This window comes from Ammospiza nelsoni, chromosome 1, assembly GCF_027579445.1.
Source record: "Ammospiza nelsoni isolate bAmmNel1 chromosome 1, bAmmNel1.pri, whole genome shotgun sequence".
Lineage (NCBI taxonomy): Eukaryota > Metazoa > Chordata > Aves > Passeriformes > Passerellidae > Ammospiza > Ammospiza nelsoni.
Window position 1 is genome coordinate 102,950,111 of NC_080633.1, and position 20,087 is coordinate 102,970,197.

At 37.1% G+C, this 20,087-nt stretch overlaps 1 protein-coding gene across 6 annotated transcripts in view; it reads right to left on the reverse strand.

Annotated features, from left to right (window-relative positions):
• PTPRM (protein tyrosine phosphatase receptor type M) overlaps nt 1–20,087 on the reverse strand; it is a 442,321-nt gene that overhangs the window by 71,932 nt on the left and 350,302 nt on the right. For 4 of the 6 annotated variants that reach the window (XM_059467174.1, XM_059467165.1, XM_059467156.1 and 1 more), the window contains 3 exons: nt 19,118–19,192; nt 18,865–18,891; nt 14,196–14,383 (listed from right to left, as the gene is read on the reverse strand). In XM_059467174.1, coding sequence (XP_059323157.1) covers nt 14,196–14,383; nt 18,865–18,891; nt 19,118–19,192 — 290 coding nt within the window. The remainder of the gene's footprint in view (nt 1–14,195; nt 14,384–18,864; nt 18,892–19,117; nt 19,193–20,087) is intronic. The other 2 variants (XM_059467194.1, XM_059467196.1) reach the window with 2 other exon arrangements.

Sequence of the window (20,087 nt, forward strand, 5' to 3'; positions counted from 1 at the left end):
CAATTCCACTACAGCATGTAATTACAGGAGCTTATTGATGGACATTTCGATTGTCCAGTTCTCTTTCTATGTAACCACCTATTATATTCCAAGAGAGAAATTTTCAAAGAGCTTTGAAAAGTCTTCCAAACTTGCACAATACAATGGGGATCTCTGAATGTCCCAGTGAAAATATCTCTTCCTTCTTATTTATCACTGACACAGCTACATCGAGAGAATACACTCTGCAAGTGAAATAAGTACTGAACTAACTAATAGAAAAAATCTATCTCCATTAATAATGATGGAGAGGGGAATTTGAGTGTCATGAGTTACTCACTGGGAAGGTATTCAACAAGAATGTCTCATCTCCTCTAGTTTGGTGGCGTTTTAAAATTACTATGTACAAGTAACACAGTTTAGTAAATTAACAACCCAAACGTAATACTCACAGCAAACAGATTCCAGCAAAAAAAGAAAAAAAAAAAAAAGAAAAAAAGTAAAAAAAAAGAAAAAAAAAGGAAGAAAAGTATTATTGCTTGACAGAACAGTCTTTTTTCTAAAGGACAATATGGTAAGGACATGAAGTAAAGAGAGCTACCTGAAAAGTTACCAAGTCTATGTTAACACAAACGGATTATGAGACATAAAACTTAACAAAGAAATAAAGGGTTAGTCACAAAGAGAAAATCAGTGCAAAATATTGTTTATATTCAGAGCCTTAAGAACAGAAAAGGAGCAATCATAGTTCTGCACTTAGATCATACCTATGACATTATTCTGCGCGTTTTCTCCTGGTGTGCAGGACTCTTCTGAACATGTCACCTAGCTACTTTTTTGTTCAGATTCTGATCTTGCTGAGTATCAAAACAATTCTTCAGTAATGAAGATTGAGGTTTAATGACTTGATGTGTAATTTTGGCTTCTGCAATCTGCTTCTTGATTTTATCTTTTGCATAAACTGAACAAAACACAGCAATTTATCAGCTATCTGTGGACATTTCAAGATTTATATACATTGCAGCTCTAAATTTTTATTCTACATTTCCTTTCATTAGAACACTGCACTCAAGCTAGATCCATTGAGGCAAGCCAACATTATAACTGCTCTGTTGAATAGCAGCAGATGCCTTTATTTTCTGCATCCCTCTATAAAACAAAACTTTAAAAAATTTGAGTCTCTATATAAATATTTCCCTTAGAAGACAATACAAAGATTCCAGGCATCTGTTTCTCATTAAGCCAATTACTAGTTGTTTAAAATAGCAACCCAGCAAAGTCCATATTTATTAGATTTATTAATAAACTCCCTGAGCCAAATTCTGCAAATGGACCACAACAAAATGATGAAGAGTGAGATAAACGGACAAGAGTGACCTGGCACTGAAATGTTCCAATCCTGACATTAGGTGGAATAATCAATATCCAATCTAAACCTCCCCTGACGCCAACTTGATGCTGTTTACTTTTGTCTTGTTGCTTGCTACGTGGGGCAAGAGATCCATCCCCACCTGGTTACAACCTCATTGCAGCTGAAGAGAGAGGTAAGGTCTTACATCTCCCACTCTGGCCCTACCTTGCTCTATGTCACCCTGAATCTTAGTTCTATAAGAATACATTTAAAAGTATATCTGAGACAATACCTCAAAAGATTATGGTTTGTGTTTTTTTTTAATATTAGGTACTGGAATGTGGAAGCTTTCATTCTCTGTAACTTCACTGTAGTAACAATAGCTGGCAACTAAACTTTTCATATCACATAAAATACAAACACAATATGATACCAGATCAAACTTGAATTCTGGTGTAAATCAAGATAATTTTTCTATTTTACATTAGAACATGCTGAAACCTTTCCAGGTGTGGGCAGAAACTGTATGGTGAATGAAGTATTTCACTGCTTTATGGACAGGAATTTCAGCTTAAATGCAGTGTGTATTAGTGACAATCAATATAGTACTTTCTACAGAGTACTTTTTTTCCTTTTACTTCATGAAAACAGAGAGGAAACCAAACTTTTTAGGATTTTTTTCAGTATTATTGCACTATTAAGCTTGAGCACTCCAAAACACTGCTGTTCCACATTAAAACAGTCATATGGGTAGCACTATCCAAATATTTCATGACACCAAAAAAAATCAGCTTACTATTACACTTCCAGATTTGTCAGCCAGGTTTCCAGGGACTCTGGCAGGGAGTGAGCTTCAGGTATGCTCCGGTATGTGCAGGTATGTGCTTCATACTGATGAAGCACAAGCAGTCCTCTGTGTCAGTGTGCAGTTAGACCAAAATTTAGTAACTTCATTAGTTTCTTGGCCCCTGGAAAAGGACTATTTTTAAAATAAGCAACCTCATCCCCCTACAAGATATTTAAAGCAATTCCATTGTAGCATACTTCAGCTAAAAGAAAACATACTCCTAGTTATGTCAAAATGAAAGACATGCTTCCCAACTAGGCTGTCCTTCTACATAAGCAATGTTCAAATATCAATTAATGGCAGGAAAAAAGTGTTTATAAAAAATGTTGCCAAAAATAAGAAACACATAGTCTCAATAGCAAGAAATAAAAAGCAATCCACAAAACAGTTAATCTTCAAAGAAGCCATAAATCCTGCACATAGCACAGCTTTTCTAGCTTTTTTTGTGTGCCAGAGATACATGTGCTTAGTAAATACCAGTAAAATAAACACAAATGCTGTGAAAAAACTGACAAATGGAGGGAAAATATGTCAATCTCAAACCAGATCTACAATTAAACATATAAAAAGCATGAGCAATTTATGTGATTTTCCTTGCATTCAAACAGTTTTGCATGTTCCAGCTACTGTCGCTTCTATAGACTTGATTCACAATGTAACCATCAAAACTCAAAATTCAAGCTGCTGATGTTGTAAAAGAAGAGACAATTAAAAAGTCAGTGGCAGAACTAAAATGTGTAGAAAACTACTAGGAAAGCAGCAAGACACCAAACTTTCTTACATTTAAATGTGTTTCCCAGTGCAAAACCAAAGCAAATGCTTTGGTGCGGTTTGGAAGCTCAACCTGTTTAACTTCAAAATTCAGATAATGGTGCCCCTTTTGCTCTCCAAAACATGAGAAGTGGTTTACTGCCCACACTAGGAGTTTCACTAACTCAATGTATTCTAATCAATACAACTCTCTTGAAAGGTTCTAATTAATGGAAATGAGACACTTTGCAGAATAAAGAACTGCTCAGAATAAAGGCTCAAGGATTAGGCTTTAGCACAGCAACTAAATGCATTTATATGAAAGTATTTTACAACTGAATTTCTTTTATTTTCCCTCTTTCCCTTTACAGCATCATCAAGCTGCAGCCCAGTCCACAGCAGTCCTGCAGTCCACCAGTAAGGCAGTGGACCAGGAAAACTGCTGGTAAAAGAAAATAACTAGAAAACATTGAGGATGCTATCTGATTTAAGAAGCAGTTTGTGTTCTTTATAAATTGAAGTGATGTTAGTTCTATAAAATTGACTACCAGTATGGCAAAAAAAAAAAAAAAAAAAAAAGAATTACTATTTCACATCACACTGTTTGCTGTGTATATACAAGAGCATTGATTTATTTTTTTCCTTTTGATGTGAGTTAACAGCCACACTGGGTCAAACCAGAGGTCCATACAACCGATTAGTTTTTCTGCAACAGAACTAGTAGCAGATGTTTACAAAAAAGTATGAAGAATAGAGCAAACAGAGAGTGAATCTTTCCCCAGCATACCCTTTTAGCTTCTAGCAATCAATGGCTTTCCTGAGCAATCTCTTCCTCAGTCAGAGACTGCACACAGCCATTGTGTTTAATAATGAATTTTTCTAGCCCATTTTTTAACCCATTTATAATTTTGGCTTCACAGCATCTTGAGGCAATGAGCTCCACGATGTAATTATGTGCTGTGTGAAAAATATTTCCTTTTTTTCATTTTAAACCTGCTGCTTAATAGCTTTGTTGGGTGCTCCTGATTTCCTGTATTATAAGAAATAATGAGTAATTGCTGTTACCATTGCAGAAGTAACACTGATCTCTGGCACAGCTCAGAATATCCTAAGGGGGTATTACAGCAACCAGGAATGAGTGATATTTCACTGTCCTAGAAAGAAAGTAGAGACTTGGTACTGGACCTGATAAAGTGGTTCTCTGTCACTTGTAAGGATTTCCTTACTCATATAATCTTTGCCTAGTTTATTATGCCAGCCTTAGGGAAGCTGTGTAAAACAGTGTTACACAGAGCATGTAAGCTGGAGTTAAGTATGAGTGGGTGAATGAGCAAAACTACAAACCCAAAATGCAGAGTTTTACTTTAGTTTCCTTTGTCCAGCTTGACAAGAAACACCAATGAAAAACAGAAACAATTGCAGATAAAAAAAATCAAGGCTAAGTGAACAAAAGCTCAGCAGATATCACAGCCTCATACAGAGGACACTGTTACTGAAATACTTTTCAACCAAACAATACACTTAAGTCTTCTGGCAATGACTAATGGTTGACAGCACATGGAAGAGCAATACTGGGATCATAAAAGACTGACAAACTGTTGCATGCAGACTTTCTCAAGATTAAAAAGCATGTGTCTCGACTTGACAGTCATGCTTAGATTCAGAGGACTTTGGAAGGACCTGAAAAATCTAAAAAGAGCTTCACACTACAAGCTTTTCCCCATCTAAGTCCCGTCTCTCCTTTTCTAACTATTCATGTGGGGTAGGAGGTGGCTGCTTTTACTGCTATTTCCTGAGTAGAGGATGCAGGATCTGACCTACCTTTCTAACATTTGTCATGTCATACTGGAAGTCTGTTGTTTGGCCATCATTTTTGGGAAGGAAAAGCACAGAGATGGCTCATGTAGATATTCAGTGTAATCAATGGGAACGGTAATATTATCTCATTTCAAAACTCTAAGCTCTGTGATACAACCAGGTATTTAAGCATCAAAAGCAAATTGTTCCTGCTGTCATCTCCCAGACTAATCAGAAACTATGCTTACTTTAGGAACCAATACTGCACTGTGTGGAAGCTTCCACTGTCCTAAAGCCAGCAGTAGGAGGCATTCAATTCAGAAAGGAACCCTTTATGTACAGGACAGAGACAAAAAGCTACAATTTCACCAAAGGAGCTTATGCCCCCTTTTCTGGAGGCTCCCTTTGTTAGCTGAAGGCAGCCATAGCTATGTCTGCCTCTGAACAGCCCCAGGCCATGCATCAAGGAAGGTCCTCACTTCTTTTTATTCCTTTTGGTGTGTGATTTACGAACAGAGATTGTCTGTCTCTTGGAGACCCAGACCTCTCTCTTGTAGATACAAGAATTTCTTTTCTGTAATATATTAAGAACAGTTATTATAGCATAGGCAAACACCTTAAAGCTACATGAGTAATAACTGAGCTCAGCTGATTTTTACAGAAACATGATCCATTTATTTTTAACACAGGCCAAAGCAGAGCACTGTGAGTCATGAATCTTTTGAAGACCTTAAGGGGAAGGAACTGCACCATTTATGTGGATGGATATTCAAGCTTCTTCACCGTTATATGACCATGTCTATAATGTCCCTTGTGTGGCTTCCATTTATGTAAAATGTAAAACAGGAAAGAAGGTATATTCAAAGCAACTTTGAAACAGTCCCTTAAATCCTTTTAAAACCAACTGAACTTAAACACATGCTTAAGGTCTTCCCTATCTTGGATTCCAAATCATGTTGTAGACCTAAACCTTTCAGCTTTTGTGTGTGGATTTATGGATTTATGTGCGACCTGCTGTTTCTGTCCTGTGAAGAAGTGTTAATATTATGAATTTTCATCAAGTCTTGAACTGAGCTGCAAACTCAGTACCTCCAATAATTTTACATGGTTGACACTGCCATAATGTCATTTCTGAAATAGTGACACTCACTGACAGTATTTCACTAGTCCCCAAAGCCAGCCTGCTTTTCCTTCTGCTCTCCTCCTGGGCAGCTTTGTTTCCATGGGTACTCTGGACATCAGTTTTGCCCTGGATTTTCTGCCCATTGTTACCCTGCTAATCTTTGCCTGACCAAGGTACCTGCATCTTCTCACAGCTGTTTAGCAGGCCATGTCCCCTGCACCTCTGAAATGACTTGCTGTGCACCCAGGTGACCTGACTGCTAATTACTAAGACAGATGCAGAGCCAAGCAGCTCAGCAAACAGCACAGCCCCACGACAGTGCAGGCAGGGGCATCACGGAGACCCGGCGTGATGGGTAAACCAGGGGAGCAGCTATCACACAGAGACAGAGGCAATGGCAGGAAACCAGCAAGAGAGCATAGAAGCTTGCCAGCCCCCTTTTCTGCCCAATTATGACCTGGCAGATTTTCAGTGGACTTAACACTTCCCGCAGACTCTTTTGGGCCCATCAATTCAGTATGCTGCAACCAAAAGAAAGAAAAAATTCCTGCTAGAAAATGATGAGCATCTGTTCCATTGACAGGACAATCACTAAAGCACTACAGGAAACATGCAAGAAGAAGTCTTGTATTGCAGTCAGAAAACATCTTAAAAGATACTCTGAGCCACAGGCTACATAAAAATACATATTTTCATTTCCTGAAAAATTTGTAATGGCTACTTATTTAAAACTAATGCATCATAGAAAATATTGCATATTTTACATATGCTCTGGATAAACTGATGCTAAATGAAAACCCCAACTGCTAAATTATGCTAATTTGATTTGAAAAGTGTTCCTCTCACTTTCCAAACAGTCAGTAATAATGCTCTGGTCATGAGACCAGCAATGGACTAAAATGCCTAATTATTTGTAGTGAATAAATGCAATCTGTAGAAAACACATAGTGTATATATAATTAATAGATTATAATTGCATTTAACATCATCTGCATAATTCAAAATGGAATAACTACATGACTGATTTTTTTATGTCTTTTTAAAGGGCACTAATAAAATATGAAGAAGCTAAGAAGGCTTATATGGGTAGGAAGTAATGAATAATATCTTGAACATTAAAGCACAATATATTATTCTGTGCACATAAATAGGACCAATTCATTTTTGCAGGTGCACTGGGAAAAGTATGGTACATCAGCACTTTTCCAAAGTAAATAATATGTTAACTGAAGAAGAGATTACAGATTCTGATCAAATATTCAATATCTTATTTGAATAATTAATAAGTCAGGCTGGTGCAAGTATGCAGCAAATGGCCTGCAACATTTCAAGAACTTTTCTTTGTTGCAAATCATACTTGTCACTAGCATTAGAATGTTTAACCTATCACCTAACAGCTGTGAGCATTAAAGATATTCTTGCAGATTTCCCTCTGGAAATTCACACTATGACTGAAATGACGTTCAGTGGCCTCATTTAGTTTCCTACTGTCGTGTTCAATAGCCCATAACAATACACAGATTGGCTAAATCTGAAATTAAACCCTGATTTCAATAGGTACAGAGAGAGCATAAATTTCATACCAGGTAAAGCACAGTAGCAAGATCAGTCGGCAAAAATGACTTCACTAGTGGACAACCAGAGTAAAATATACTGAGGAGTCTGCTTAGTACAAGTTCAACTGTTTCTCAGCCTGTGGCTGCCAAAGGAGATGAAGACAAGACAGGCAGAAGAATAATGTTCAACAAATTTCACATGCTGAAATAGTGGAATGATGTGTGAGTGTTTGTTTTTAATAAGAATATAGCTCTGTGTACCGCTTCTCTAGGAAGAAAGCAGTATGATGGAAAGGTTAATTCTTTCCATTAATATTATATAACCCCTCTGTTAATTACTTGGACTTATCACATGTGGATACAGGATTTTCAAAGATCTGCTCGGTACTAAGTTGACAAAAATCACTGAAACTTTGAAACTATTTCTTTTATTGCTCCAATTTTACATTGCACACACCCATAGATCTTTCCAGACTAAACTGAGAAAGATTTTGCAATGACCTCAGAGAAGAAAAGATCATAATGATGGAGTCATAGGTCAGTAAAAAGGGGAGGAAGATTAAAACCAGTTGTGAAAGACTGCCGTGATGGCTGGGCTCAAGATGGGAAAAAACCCCACAACCTCCTAAAGCAAATTGAAACTTTATTACCATGGGATAATGAAGTGCCAGAGGCACATCCACAAAACTGCATGCAACAGTTAAAATTACCCATTTTAAATGGCTTTGCAGACTCACTCATTAAGGATCAGGAATAACATCAGAGGTGCTTATCATGCTTTAAATTCGCTTTAGATTTTCAGTCCAGCTATGCTGAGAAGCAAAACAAATGTCTGCTAAATATCTGATCACAGAAAAGACTCCCAGGGCATCTTCAGGACCAAGAAAAATGACATGTTACAGCACATTTTTTCTTGCTGACATATTTTGTATTCATTCATATGTTTGCCTCAGCATGAACCAGGACTCCCAGCCTCAGTAGAAGCAGTGAATGATTGAAATAGCTGCCAGAGTTTCTACACAAGAACAACCTGCACTTGTTTATCCATCCCATTGATCAGCTTAAGAATCTATATCTCACGACTTTTGAGTGGACCAACATTTTTCTGAATGGATCAATACCACCAGTCTCTGTTTTAACTGCTTAGAAAGACACAATGGTCATCAAAGATGCACTTTAAAGCTACCAGGCTTTCCTAAAAACACGGTCTAAACTTTACATACAAGACTAAGTCTGGCAGACTTTCATGAAGAAAAAAAATTGGCAGAATTAGGTATCCTTGCTCTTGTTAAGTGTCCTTGCTGCCTAAGATCACACAGTTCAGACTCTTTATGCAGCTGAGAAGAAAACAAGAGGTCCATACCCAAGTAAATCACAGACTGATCAGTACCAAAAATAGCTGAATCACAGCATAAGCAAACAGCTGCCTACACCCCACCGAGAGTAATCCTAAGGATACTGGAAGTGCTCTACTCTATACACCTCTGTAATTTTATTATTCAAACAGATAAAAGCACAAAGCCTTTCTAATGAAGCCATGACCTGCCTAAATCTATTTTCTGTGATAAGAATAAATTCTAATTAAACCTGCTTAAACAAAACAAATTAGAGAGCTGTTTCTGCATATACATGCACTTTTATTTAAATTGGAGGAAAATGCACTTAGGAAGAGCATGAGAGGAAAACAGTGTGATTTAGAAACTTGTGGGACATCTTGATCACTGGGCAGTTAACCACACTGTGACATAAGGCAGTGTCATGTGAATGATATTAAGGACTATGACAGCACTTCTCATCCATGTGAAATCTGTTAAGAGGAGAAATTCAGGGTGATACAGGATAGGTTTAGAATTGCAAAAAACTCGCTGACAACAACTGACATTCAGCAAAATAAGTGTCTTCCTCTGAATGGAAAAAATCCCAAACTGTTTAAAAGTTGTTGACAACTGATGCTGGCTGATCAACGGCTGGAAGGCGCCCATTATTCTACAAGACTTAAATGGATATTGCATGCACTGGGAAGCTGTCACTACTAACATAGGCCAGTGAATGTCATTTCAGGTTTGGAATTTATTTCAACAATTTGGTATTGATCAATTTGGTATTGATCTGGAATTACAAACCAAAGCATTCTTTGTGGATAAGGCAGTTGCTTGTTTTTACTACTTCCTTCACCCTCCCTACATGATCTCCACAGGGCCAGGTTTTTCAATGCTCAAGTATCTGGGATAATCCCAACCAGAAACAAGTTACCTGGTATTGTTGGAAGGCTTTTGCAAATTCCAGAGCAGTGTGAAGAAAATGGTTATGTCTGAACAAAGTTCTTTGATAAGGAAGAGTGCCTGCCTGGTGTAAAGGACCTCTATAGCCCCACTTGTTGTTATCCCTTGCTGTGAATGAGAGAACACTTACACAAGTAACATATGGCTTAACCAAACCACTGCAACTTTCCAGTACGAAAGATTAAAAATTAAACTGGGCATTCTGCAATTGATCTGAGCTCCATCTGAACAGATGAAACTTGGAAAAAATTATTTCAGTGATCTCTAAGGATGAGTATTTCTAAAAATTTTCCACGCCACTTTCGCTGGACCGGTTCCCACTATTTCATTTCTATCTCCATCTCTGTCACATTTACAATGCCTAATGAGTTCTCCTTTGTATTACAAAAACAGAAGGAGAGAAACAGTTACCTGTTCCTGGTTCTTGAAGACACAGATGCTGTCCTTCCTGTATTTACACTGTGGATTAATGTCCCCATCCTCACCCAGTGTTTGAGAGTCTTTCTGTTTTCTGCGTAATTTGTGTCTTGTGGGATAGAAAGTAATTTGCACTGATTATGGTGCTGACTGTCTCAGCTGGTGTTGCAGAATATCAAATAAAATCAGAGAAAAAGTGATTTATATCAGTGATATAAATGTACAGGTTGGAGGTGAGAAAAATTAGTTGGAGTCACAAGGAACATGCAGGAAGAAATAGGGCCAGCTGGGTCCTACCAGTGGCTGTAATAATGTAACATTAAAAAAATAATCAATTTTCCTACTGTTTTCAAGATTTCACAACTTTGCCCCAGAAGCACAAGTCTTAAAAGTGAAATGTGGCAGCCAATTTGTCTTCCAGCTGGAACCAAAGAGAAAGAAAAGCTGCAACTGGAGACTGGGTTTGAGTGACAGGATTCTAGTCTGTTATGGCTTTGCATGACAGCAGAAAATGGAAATTATATCAGACTTCTTTTAAAGTCAGACATTATTTTAAGAGTGGTTAGGAGAAAAAAAAAATCAAAGTAGGCACCTATGGGGCAAACATCCTCCATGAAAAATGTCCTGCTTGTCTGAAATACTTTCTGCTTCTACTGGTTTTAGAGAGTATTTTGTTTCTTAAAATAATTTTTATTTATCCCAGATATTCCACTGGCCAATGAAATTTTTTCAGTGAGTTAGGTTTTACTGATGATTACCACATCTACCTTAGCATATCTACATTAGCAAATCTTCTGACTTCCATTTAAATGAAGAGACTGCTATTAAGACAGAATTTCTTTCATATCCCAAATTATTTTCAACACCCATCTTTACTTCTCTTTAAATCCATCTTTTTATGGTATTTTTAAATACTATTTTTAAATACTCTTATCAATCTCTAAAAGGTGCTAAACTGAAGTGCTAAACTGAAATGAATTGTTTAACACACATTAGATAATATATTTAATGTTCCTGACCTTGACAGACACCCTGAGCCTGTATTCATTTATTTAACTATGGTAATTTAGACATTAGTACAGTTACATTGGTGTAACATATCAAAATGAAGGCCATGCAGCACAGAGGGAACATATTCAGTGCAGTTTATCTTGACAGTATATAACATTACTGTATTTTAAATAGTATTGCTTCAATGATATAAAATAATTTTTGGATTGAAACTGTTAACTGCCAGAAAACCTTGAGAAAGGATGTGTTCAACAGAAGGGGAGGAGAGGGAAGATGAGACAGACAATAGGGAGGAAAGCCTTAAAGATAAAGCTACATAGAGGAACCTTTTTTAAAATTCTGTTATTGACACAGCCCTGTTAGTGACAGTAAGTGAGGCTGATCTGAGCAGGACCCCCTTTGCAAATCTTGGCTTTTCAAAGGAACCTCTGGTTTTGAGATAATGGAAGCTCAGAACTCCCTGTCATGGAACATAATATGAAATTGATTTTTCAAGGCTTTATCTACACAAAGTTGCACCGGTTTAATTAAAGGTGTGTTTTCAAATCAATTTTGTTAAACCAGTCCAAGCTCCTGCGCAGACACTCTGAAATTGATTTGGAACTGTCTTATGTCAACTCGCCTTAATTTGGCAAAGAACCACTTTACACTGAAGAGTCACCAATTTAAGTTGATCCAAAAACAGCATTAAAAATAAAACTTATCTGAAATTGTAAGACTTTAATGAATTTATCTGTTTCTGCCCTAGGTATGCCAAATCATGCTAACCTCCAGTAGCCTAATTGATCTGTTTAGGAAGCAGATAAACTTGTTACTTGGATTTATGGCCCTTTGACAATGGACATTTTTGAGAAAGGATATAATGAAATCCCTGCGAAAGAACTGAGTCTAAAACCAAGAGGTGACATATGTAAGGAGGAAGACGTGATGAACTGAGGAAACCACTTTTTCCCTTTTCTAGTTACTTTGTTTCTTTAATGCAGAAAGAAGATGAGCAAGGAGACTCCTTCATGACCAGTAAAGGCTCTCCCATGCTGCAGTACTCGGGAACAGATTAAATAATACACAATCAGTGCAGGGGTACTTGGGAAATCAGGCCAATGATATCTTGTCAGTCTCACATCTAAAACCACTGGAACCAAGCAAAAATCTCTCCTTTCTTAAGGGTTTGGCAGGGGATAGAAAGGATTTCAAAGATCCACTGCAGACAAGCTATGTGGAAATTTACCTGAGGTTTCAGGATTTCTGTGCTATCCCGATCATTTGCACTCCACTAGGCCGCAAATGAAGGGCTGCATTTACATCCACAGCTCTCAGAAATGCACTCCTGTTCTTTCCACACCCAAGAAACAGATGGGAAAGCAGCAGTGAAGTTGCCACTGGTGTGGCCCTAAGGATGTGCCCTCGTGTGCTCTGGTTCTACAGACAGGCACAGTATTGATCTCTCCAGCAAACAGCAAGGGCCTGATCCCTCTTGTGGGAACAGGAGCCTTCTCCCAGGAGAACAAACGGGTAAAATCCTGCAAAACAGGGTGTTCCTCCAAGCCCACGAGTTTTGGGAGCTATAGACACTCAGTATCCCAAGTGGGTAATTCCTAATGCAGAGCTGAGCAGTGAGCAGGGAAGTACCAGCTTGCAACTGCACAAATATGATTTTTCAACATTCATTCTTTGCATCAATTATGCTACACCAAAAACTTCTGCATGACACCAACAGGAGTTAAAACTATATATATGTGATTAGATGGTGAACTTTTGGTAGCCCAAATTATTGAGAGTAGTGGCCCTAATTATTAAGTTTTATTTTAAAGCACTTAAAACTATGCACGACAACAAGTGCTCTGTATCCTTGCACTTCTCTGAAGTGCTCCTAATGGGCAATGTGCTACTTTACTTTCTGTTCTGTTCCACAGATTTATTTTCGTAGTGAATCCTGTGTGAATTTCTCCTGAATCAAACTCTTTCCCTGGTGAGACTATATAATCCTGCTGTCTTGTTAGAACAAAACCCATCTATGAGACTTCATTCAAAACAAATCCCCTGTCAAACTATTCCTTCCTTTTCATTTGGACATTTATCCTTCTGGTAATACATAAGGAAGAAATTCTTTTGTTATCTAGTTCAAATTTATAAAGAGGACCATATCAGTCTGGCAGAAATGTAAACAAGGAGATTTGCAACCTTTGCAGTGCTAGAATATATTGGGCAGTCATTCACTGCATATGGAAGAAAAACAATATTACTGCAGTAGCTCAATGGAAAAAACCCTCAAATATAGGGCTAGTTACAGTTCATTGTGATTATAACAATTTCCATATATAAAGAGGAGTTTTTCAGTTCCAGCTTCACTATTTTAAGTCCTCCTTCCCTGCCACTATTAACAAACTACACTCTGATGAATTACATCTACTGGCATTAGTCATGACTACACCTACTGTCTGTAATGGGATGCCATTCATCAGCTTGGTAGGCTGAAAATTAAGTGATTTTCCTGGAAATTGTTTCTCAGCAGAATCATTTGATCCACTGTAGTTAAAAAGCCATGTCATTGGTTGCACTATAAATTCCATTTTATGGTCTTGCTTTTATTTTTTTTTAAAATACATTAATTGTAGTTTTCCTCTAGGCTTAATGCTGGTATAAAAGGTTTTGGCTGATGAGCAAATCTCTTCCAAACACAAGAATTTTCAATTCCATCACTTTTAAATAACAGTGGCATAAAAAAACCTCACAGGAACAAACTTCTTTAAGTCAGCCACACAAATGAAAGTTGACAAGTGATTAGGTCCTCCTGGGAATGAATTGTTTTCTATGTTCCAGGGGAAAAAATGTCATCAGTGACTTTGGAAGTGGCCTGAAGCATGGATTTTGGAAATCTAATAATAGAAACACCAGTTTAAACAATTATATACTTAAGCAATTTTTATAATGCGAAGCTGGCATGACAACGCGTGAAGTTCTAAAAAAACACCATCCTTTGTAAAATGCAAGCAGTGTGCACACTGGGAAAATCTCAGCATCAGACACATACAACCAATGGTCCAGAGCACATAATGATCAGATCCTTAGACCTGACACTTACTTCATACTCCTCTTTAAACCCATAGCCTTCTGCACACTTCATCTGGGTGATGTGCTGCAGCAAGTCAGCTACACGGATGGCTGGATGGAGCTGTCCCGTCTGGTAGGGCACATCCACTGGATCTCGCTTCTTATAGGTATGGGACTGGACCAGGCTGCTCGTGTCGCTGCCCATCGTGTGGGTTTCATCTAGAAAAAGAGTATCTCATCATGAACTGGCTCATTTTCACTTATTAGAAGAAATAGAAACTACAAAGATTTCTAGAGGAATGGCAGAAATCTGACACCATCAGCATTGGTTCTGTCTGTGAAGGCTACACCGGAAGAACAGTAAATCCATGAGCAGTTTACACACGGAAATTGCAAGACTGATTGGAATGAGGCAAAGTCCATAGTTCTACAATGGAAGCATTGCAGAGCAGTCCAAACTCTAATATTGTTTTAGATGTTGCTAGCTGATTGCAAACAAATTTTAAAACAGGCATTTCATTTTAAACTGCATGGAAGTTTCATTCTGAAACTTCAACAAGTCCCATGGAATGAAACTGGACTTGCATTTTTCATAAACTACTGAAGTGCTGTATTTTACGTTGCAAATTTAGAGCAAATGTTTGGAGTGAGCAAAATAAAAAGATGCACAAAATGGCTTATGGGTTCATCAAGCTAGGACTGCAATGGAAATGTAGATCTGAAAACGACACTTGGAGACAAACTACAAGAGGACAAATGCAAAGGATCATCTGGTAAGGAAAAAGGTCTTGACTGACTGCTGAACATGCTTTAGGACCATGGTGTATCATGAGCCACCACATTAGGCATGGAATGTTATATGTCAACTGACATGCAAGCCAACAAACAGGAGACCCCCGTGGGCTGGTTAAAATTTTTATGAGACACAAACTTCTCCCAACCCTCCACATCTCTTCCATGGGGCAAATGGGCAACTTACCATTGATTGGCACTTTTAAGAAGATACATATCAGGAGAAAAAAAGAGGAGGAGAAAAAGGAAACAGGGCATAAGCAACAGTACTACATTAATAATTACAGGTAATTTTATGTTTTTAATTTATTCTTTACAGAATGATTCCCTAAATGAGTCAGATTATGATCTCAATTTCACAGTAGAAGTTAGATTTACTAAAACCAACATATCATACTGTGAGTCAATTCACACAGATGGAACTGAGATCAAAACCTCTACTTAGACGTAAATAGATGTGGAAGTGCACTCTACGTAACGAAGCAATATGACTTGCTTCCTGTATAGCTGGAATTCTAAAAATTTATTCAGACTTGACAAGAGAAAAAACCCACCCAAAATTCTAAGGTCCAAGAATCATCACAAATATTTTATCTGTTTATTCAAATAATAATTTTATGCATCTTAGAGTTTTTTAATTTTAACCAATATAGTTAATAGGGTGCTTTGATTTATTCAAGCTATTCCTCCCTGAGTGAATATTGGAAAAAAACCAAACCTAAATCTGTATCATATTTATAAAATAAGGTATTTATAAAAAATTACTTTCAAAAATAAGCTATATGAAAGGGAAGCCTTAAAATAATATTTCCACATTCATTAGTTAGATATATTATAGCAGAAAGTTCCACAAATACTCTGTATGAATAGGTCCCAGATTCTCATGTACACACCAAAAATACTAACACACCTTGTTAAAGGTGAGATTCTGGTCTTAGCTGTAATACTGAAAATTGACATTAAAGCCAGAAAGCTCAACAAAAGATGGTTTGAGGCCCTCTCAATTCCCACTAAGACAAATGAAATCTGGTCCTCACTAAGCATACAGTCAACATATGAGCATTGACACCTAAACCAAAAGAGCAGAGAAAAATGTATGGTTATGAGTATGGCCATTTCACTCCTTTTCCTGTCAGTCTGCTAATCTGGTCTAATGCAGAGGAAAGGGATTCATCTTTAAGTCATAAAATTTTACAGCTTTTGTCTGATGTGATATAAAATTGTACTGCAAAGCACCTTGGGATGCATGGCATGAAGCGTGGTATACAAGTGTAGGTACAGTATGTTGCTGCTGAAATGGCACCTGGAAACTACAAGGTGGCTAAGACACAAAAAAAAAAAAAAAGTGTAGAAAGTTGATAATGATTTTTTAGGTTGCTTATTTCAATTTTAGAAACAGGTTAGAAAATGTGAGGATTTTTTTTTCTGCAAACTGCAAAATTCTTTGCAACACAGACTGTTAGTGCCTAAGATGAAGGCAAAGCTATCAAAATCTTGCACTATGCAAGCATCAGTTTAATAATTATGAATCTCTTCCCTGCAAGCTCCCTAGTTTTAGACTAATTTTCCCCTCTCTATTTCTTTATCTCTTATAGCTGCCTTAATACAGAAGGAGTTATCATTTCAGCTTTTTAAAATAAAGTGGTTTTAATCCTTGGTTTATATAGTACATTAGGAGCCACATACTACAGATTTTTATTTTGCCTCTGAACACTGCAGCATGAGCTTTTTGGGCTGTGAGTTTTTCAAAGGGTGAGCTGCTCCAGATGCAGTGTCCATGGGCAAGGGGCAGTCTGCCTGGCTTAAATACTCCTACAGCTGCAGTTGTCTTACTGCACACTTACCCATTCCTGCAGAGCTATACAACATTTATTAAATAATATATCTGGAAACAGTATGTGTGTTGTGGCTTTTCTATCAGATTTTGAAAGCCGAACTCAACCATTCACCCGACTTGCACCTTTCCCAGGAGGTCACACTGAGAAGATCATTTAGTTCTAGCTACAGGCTTGATCCTGTAGTTTAACACAACTTCTTTGGACAGTAGAAGAGAGCAAGAGCAGGTATAACTTGAAATTAAAAACCTGCATACTTTGTTAACAGCTGTATTCCCTTACCAGCTCAAGCGCAGTTAATTTGATTTACCTCAGATACAACACTATTTCTGTACAGAGAGTCATAAACACATATTGGGAGAGAGATCTAATCTGAATGGAACACCGTTCATAAAATGGTACTAAATTTTTAACGTGTAAGGTTAAAAAATATTTATTTCATGCAGTGAAATAACTGAAATATTTTCTGAGATGAGTAAGCACAGGTTTGCTGTAGTAGGCCATAAAATACATACCTAACTAATTAAAAGATTTTACAGACTTAGTAAAATCAGGTAATTTATTTTTCCCAGTGTGTGTTTGCCTGATAGCTGAACTACTTACTTAAAGATTATTTCTTGGGGGAAAAAAAGCTAACAAATAATTTTACCATTGTTATTATACAGAAAAGGATCACAAAAATAACTGAAGAAAGCATTAACTAAGTAATACAGATAGGAAATCTCAAAGTTTTTCTCCTGATAATAGTACTTTTCTCCTTGCCCACCCACAAGGTCAGAAAGAACATCTACTGCATGAAGTGCTGAATGAATGCTAAAGCACACAAAAAAATCTAACATCTCAGGCAGTTAAAAGGCACTGCAAATTTCATTTGCATGCAGATTATCACACTGTTACATTCACTACCATTACCTTCTTCCAGATTTACATAATGTATAAAACCAGCAAAGTTCCTTTTCAAAGTTATCACATTGAAGTGCACTGCACTAAATATTCTTTCACAATAACAAAATTTAAAGATCACTTTCTAAACTTTTACTTCTTATATGCTTCACTCTATGTCTATGTAAGCCTATTTAATTTAAAGTTCAAGGGCAGGAATCAGATAAGGGGTCTTAAATTTTTTACAGTGATTGGAAGAAAAAAGAGGAGAAAAGAAAGTATTTGTTGTGAAAATATGGACTGGAAAACAAGTAAATGAATAGGCTTAACACTTAAGGAGTTTGATTTCCTGCTACAGTGCACTGTTATGTTTTGAATTACTATTAAAAAGCTGCCCCTGCTTAGTTTAAAGTTAGCATGGGAAGGAGGTGTAAATGAAAACAAGCCACAAAGGGGTTAGAGTTAAGCACTGGAAATGCAATAGCACCTCACGCTTACTACTTATCACTGTGCAGAAAACTCTCTCTTTTTGACATTGGACAATAACAGATTTTCCTAAATTCCAAGTGGAAATGCTTTACATTCTAACTGTATGTTTTTAACCTACAGTTTTACTGTTTTATTTCACCCCTGTGACACCTGATGCATAATAAACTATATACTCTAAGCGTCATGTTATGATTTTGCTGTTCAAAACAACATCTCCTCTCTGAAACTTCACTTTTTGACAAGCACATCAGAAAGTCTGCAGAATTGTCAGATGACACGACAGCTGGTAGATGGCCTGAACTGTATTTTGTCTGATTTTCTGTATCCTGAGCAGTTTAACTAGGAAAAAAAGTTATTTTTAAGAAGTGACTCTTCACTTCTGAGATAAAACAGAAAAAAATGAGGAAAACTATTTCAATTGCTGTGATAATCAAATTCTTTTGTGTCACTCCAAATACATGCATAAACATTTCCTTGCAAATCCACTTGTTAAAATTATTTGTGTCTTTTCTCCCCTGACTTGCACTATGACAGTAGTAATCAAACCTGATAACTGCCCTTAGCACCTCAGTGTAGCCAAGTTTACCACCCCTCCCTTTAGCAGAAAGCTCCAGCATTTTGCATACTGTTGTCTGCTCCCCAAGAACTGTAACTTCTGAAATTACTTCAGCAATAAATTTTGATAAAGGGAAATGTTCTCACCTAAAATTGCAGTTGGCACAAATGGATCTGTCATACATCATAAGCAGGTCAATGCAGGAAAGGTAAAAAGAGAGAGAACAGTAAATGATTGATACATGTTCCTGAGTTTTCTTTCAGAAAGCTGCTGTTAGCAAATGGTATGTTTCTTATATATACATTAAATGTTGATGGCCAGAGGTATAATTACATAAATATGAATGCTTTTATTATGGAAAGGTCTATAAAAGGTGGAAACAAGAAAAAAACTGGTTACCTGGGTAATAAGAATTAGGCACTGTTGTGCTCAGTGTGTTAGTTTTCATTGTAAATGAAGATGGTGAAGATACAGCTGCAAAGAGAAACAAAGCTGGTTAGAGACAGAGATATGATATGCAGCTACTTAAGCTGAGTGACACAGCAGATGGCATTGACTTGACTTAAGAGTTCACCTTGCTGTGTTTCTTGCACTGGAATCAGGACCTAGGGAAAACCAGGCAAGTCTAGTGAATGAAATAGCTCACTGAATTTGATCAATTCTCTAAAAAGAAGTGTCATTGGAGAAAGCATTTTGATTGCTGATGGGAAATACACTTCTTAAATCACAAGATTAGACTGAATACTGATGCTTGAAACAACACATCACAACGACAAGAGGTGTTTTTGACAGAAGCTTTGATCGTTAATAAGTTTTCTTTATAACACTGTAAATACCGTATGCAAATATTCTACTGTAGTTTATTTTTTCCTCTCCTTTTTTTATTTGATTTGTTTAGACAGGTGGATAGTGTGCATAGAGATTCTAATAGACCCTGAATATTACTCTTTGTTTAAATGTTTTCAGGGAGTGATACACGGACCAATGCTCACATTGGAATTTAATAATTTAACCATTTGTAAAACCAATGGGAAAGACCAATGGGGACAAATTAAGTTCAGTCTGCCCCTAGTACACAAATATCATGCAAATTACCATTGTAAACACAGATAGATTTAACAAGAGTTAATCACAACATTTTGCAGGATGTTCAGCTAAGGAGTCATTAGAGGCTTTTAAGCAAAGCTCCTTGCAAATTCCACCTTAGTTGCTTGTCTACTCATCTCAAATTCAGTCTGACCAGGGAATGTAAGCATATTCTGGATACCTGCAAACAGACTAACACGAATGTGTGAAACAAAACAAGGTGAGGAAGACAGGATCTGCTGGATGAGGAGTGAGATTACTCCTGCTGACTTTCATCCATCTT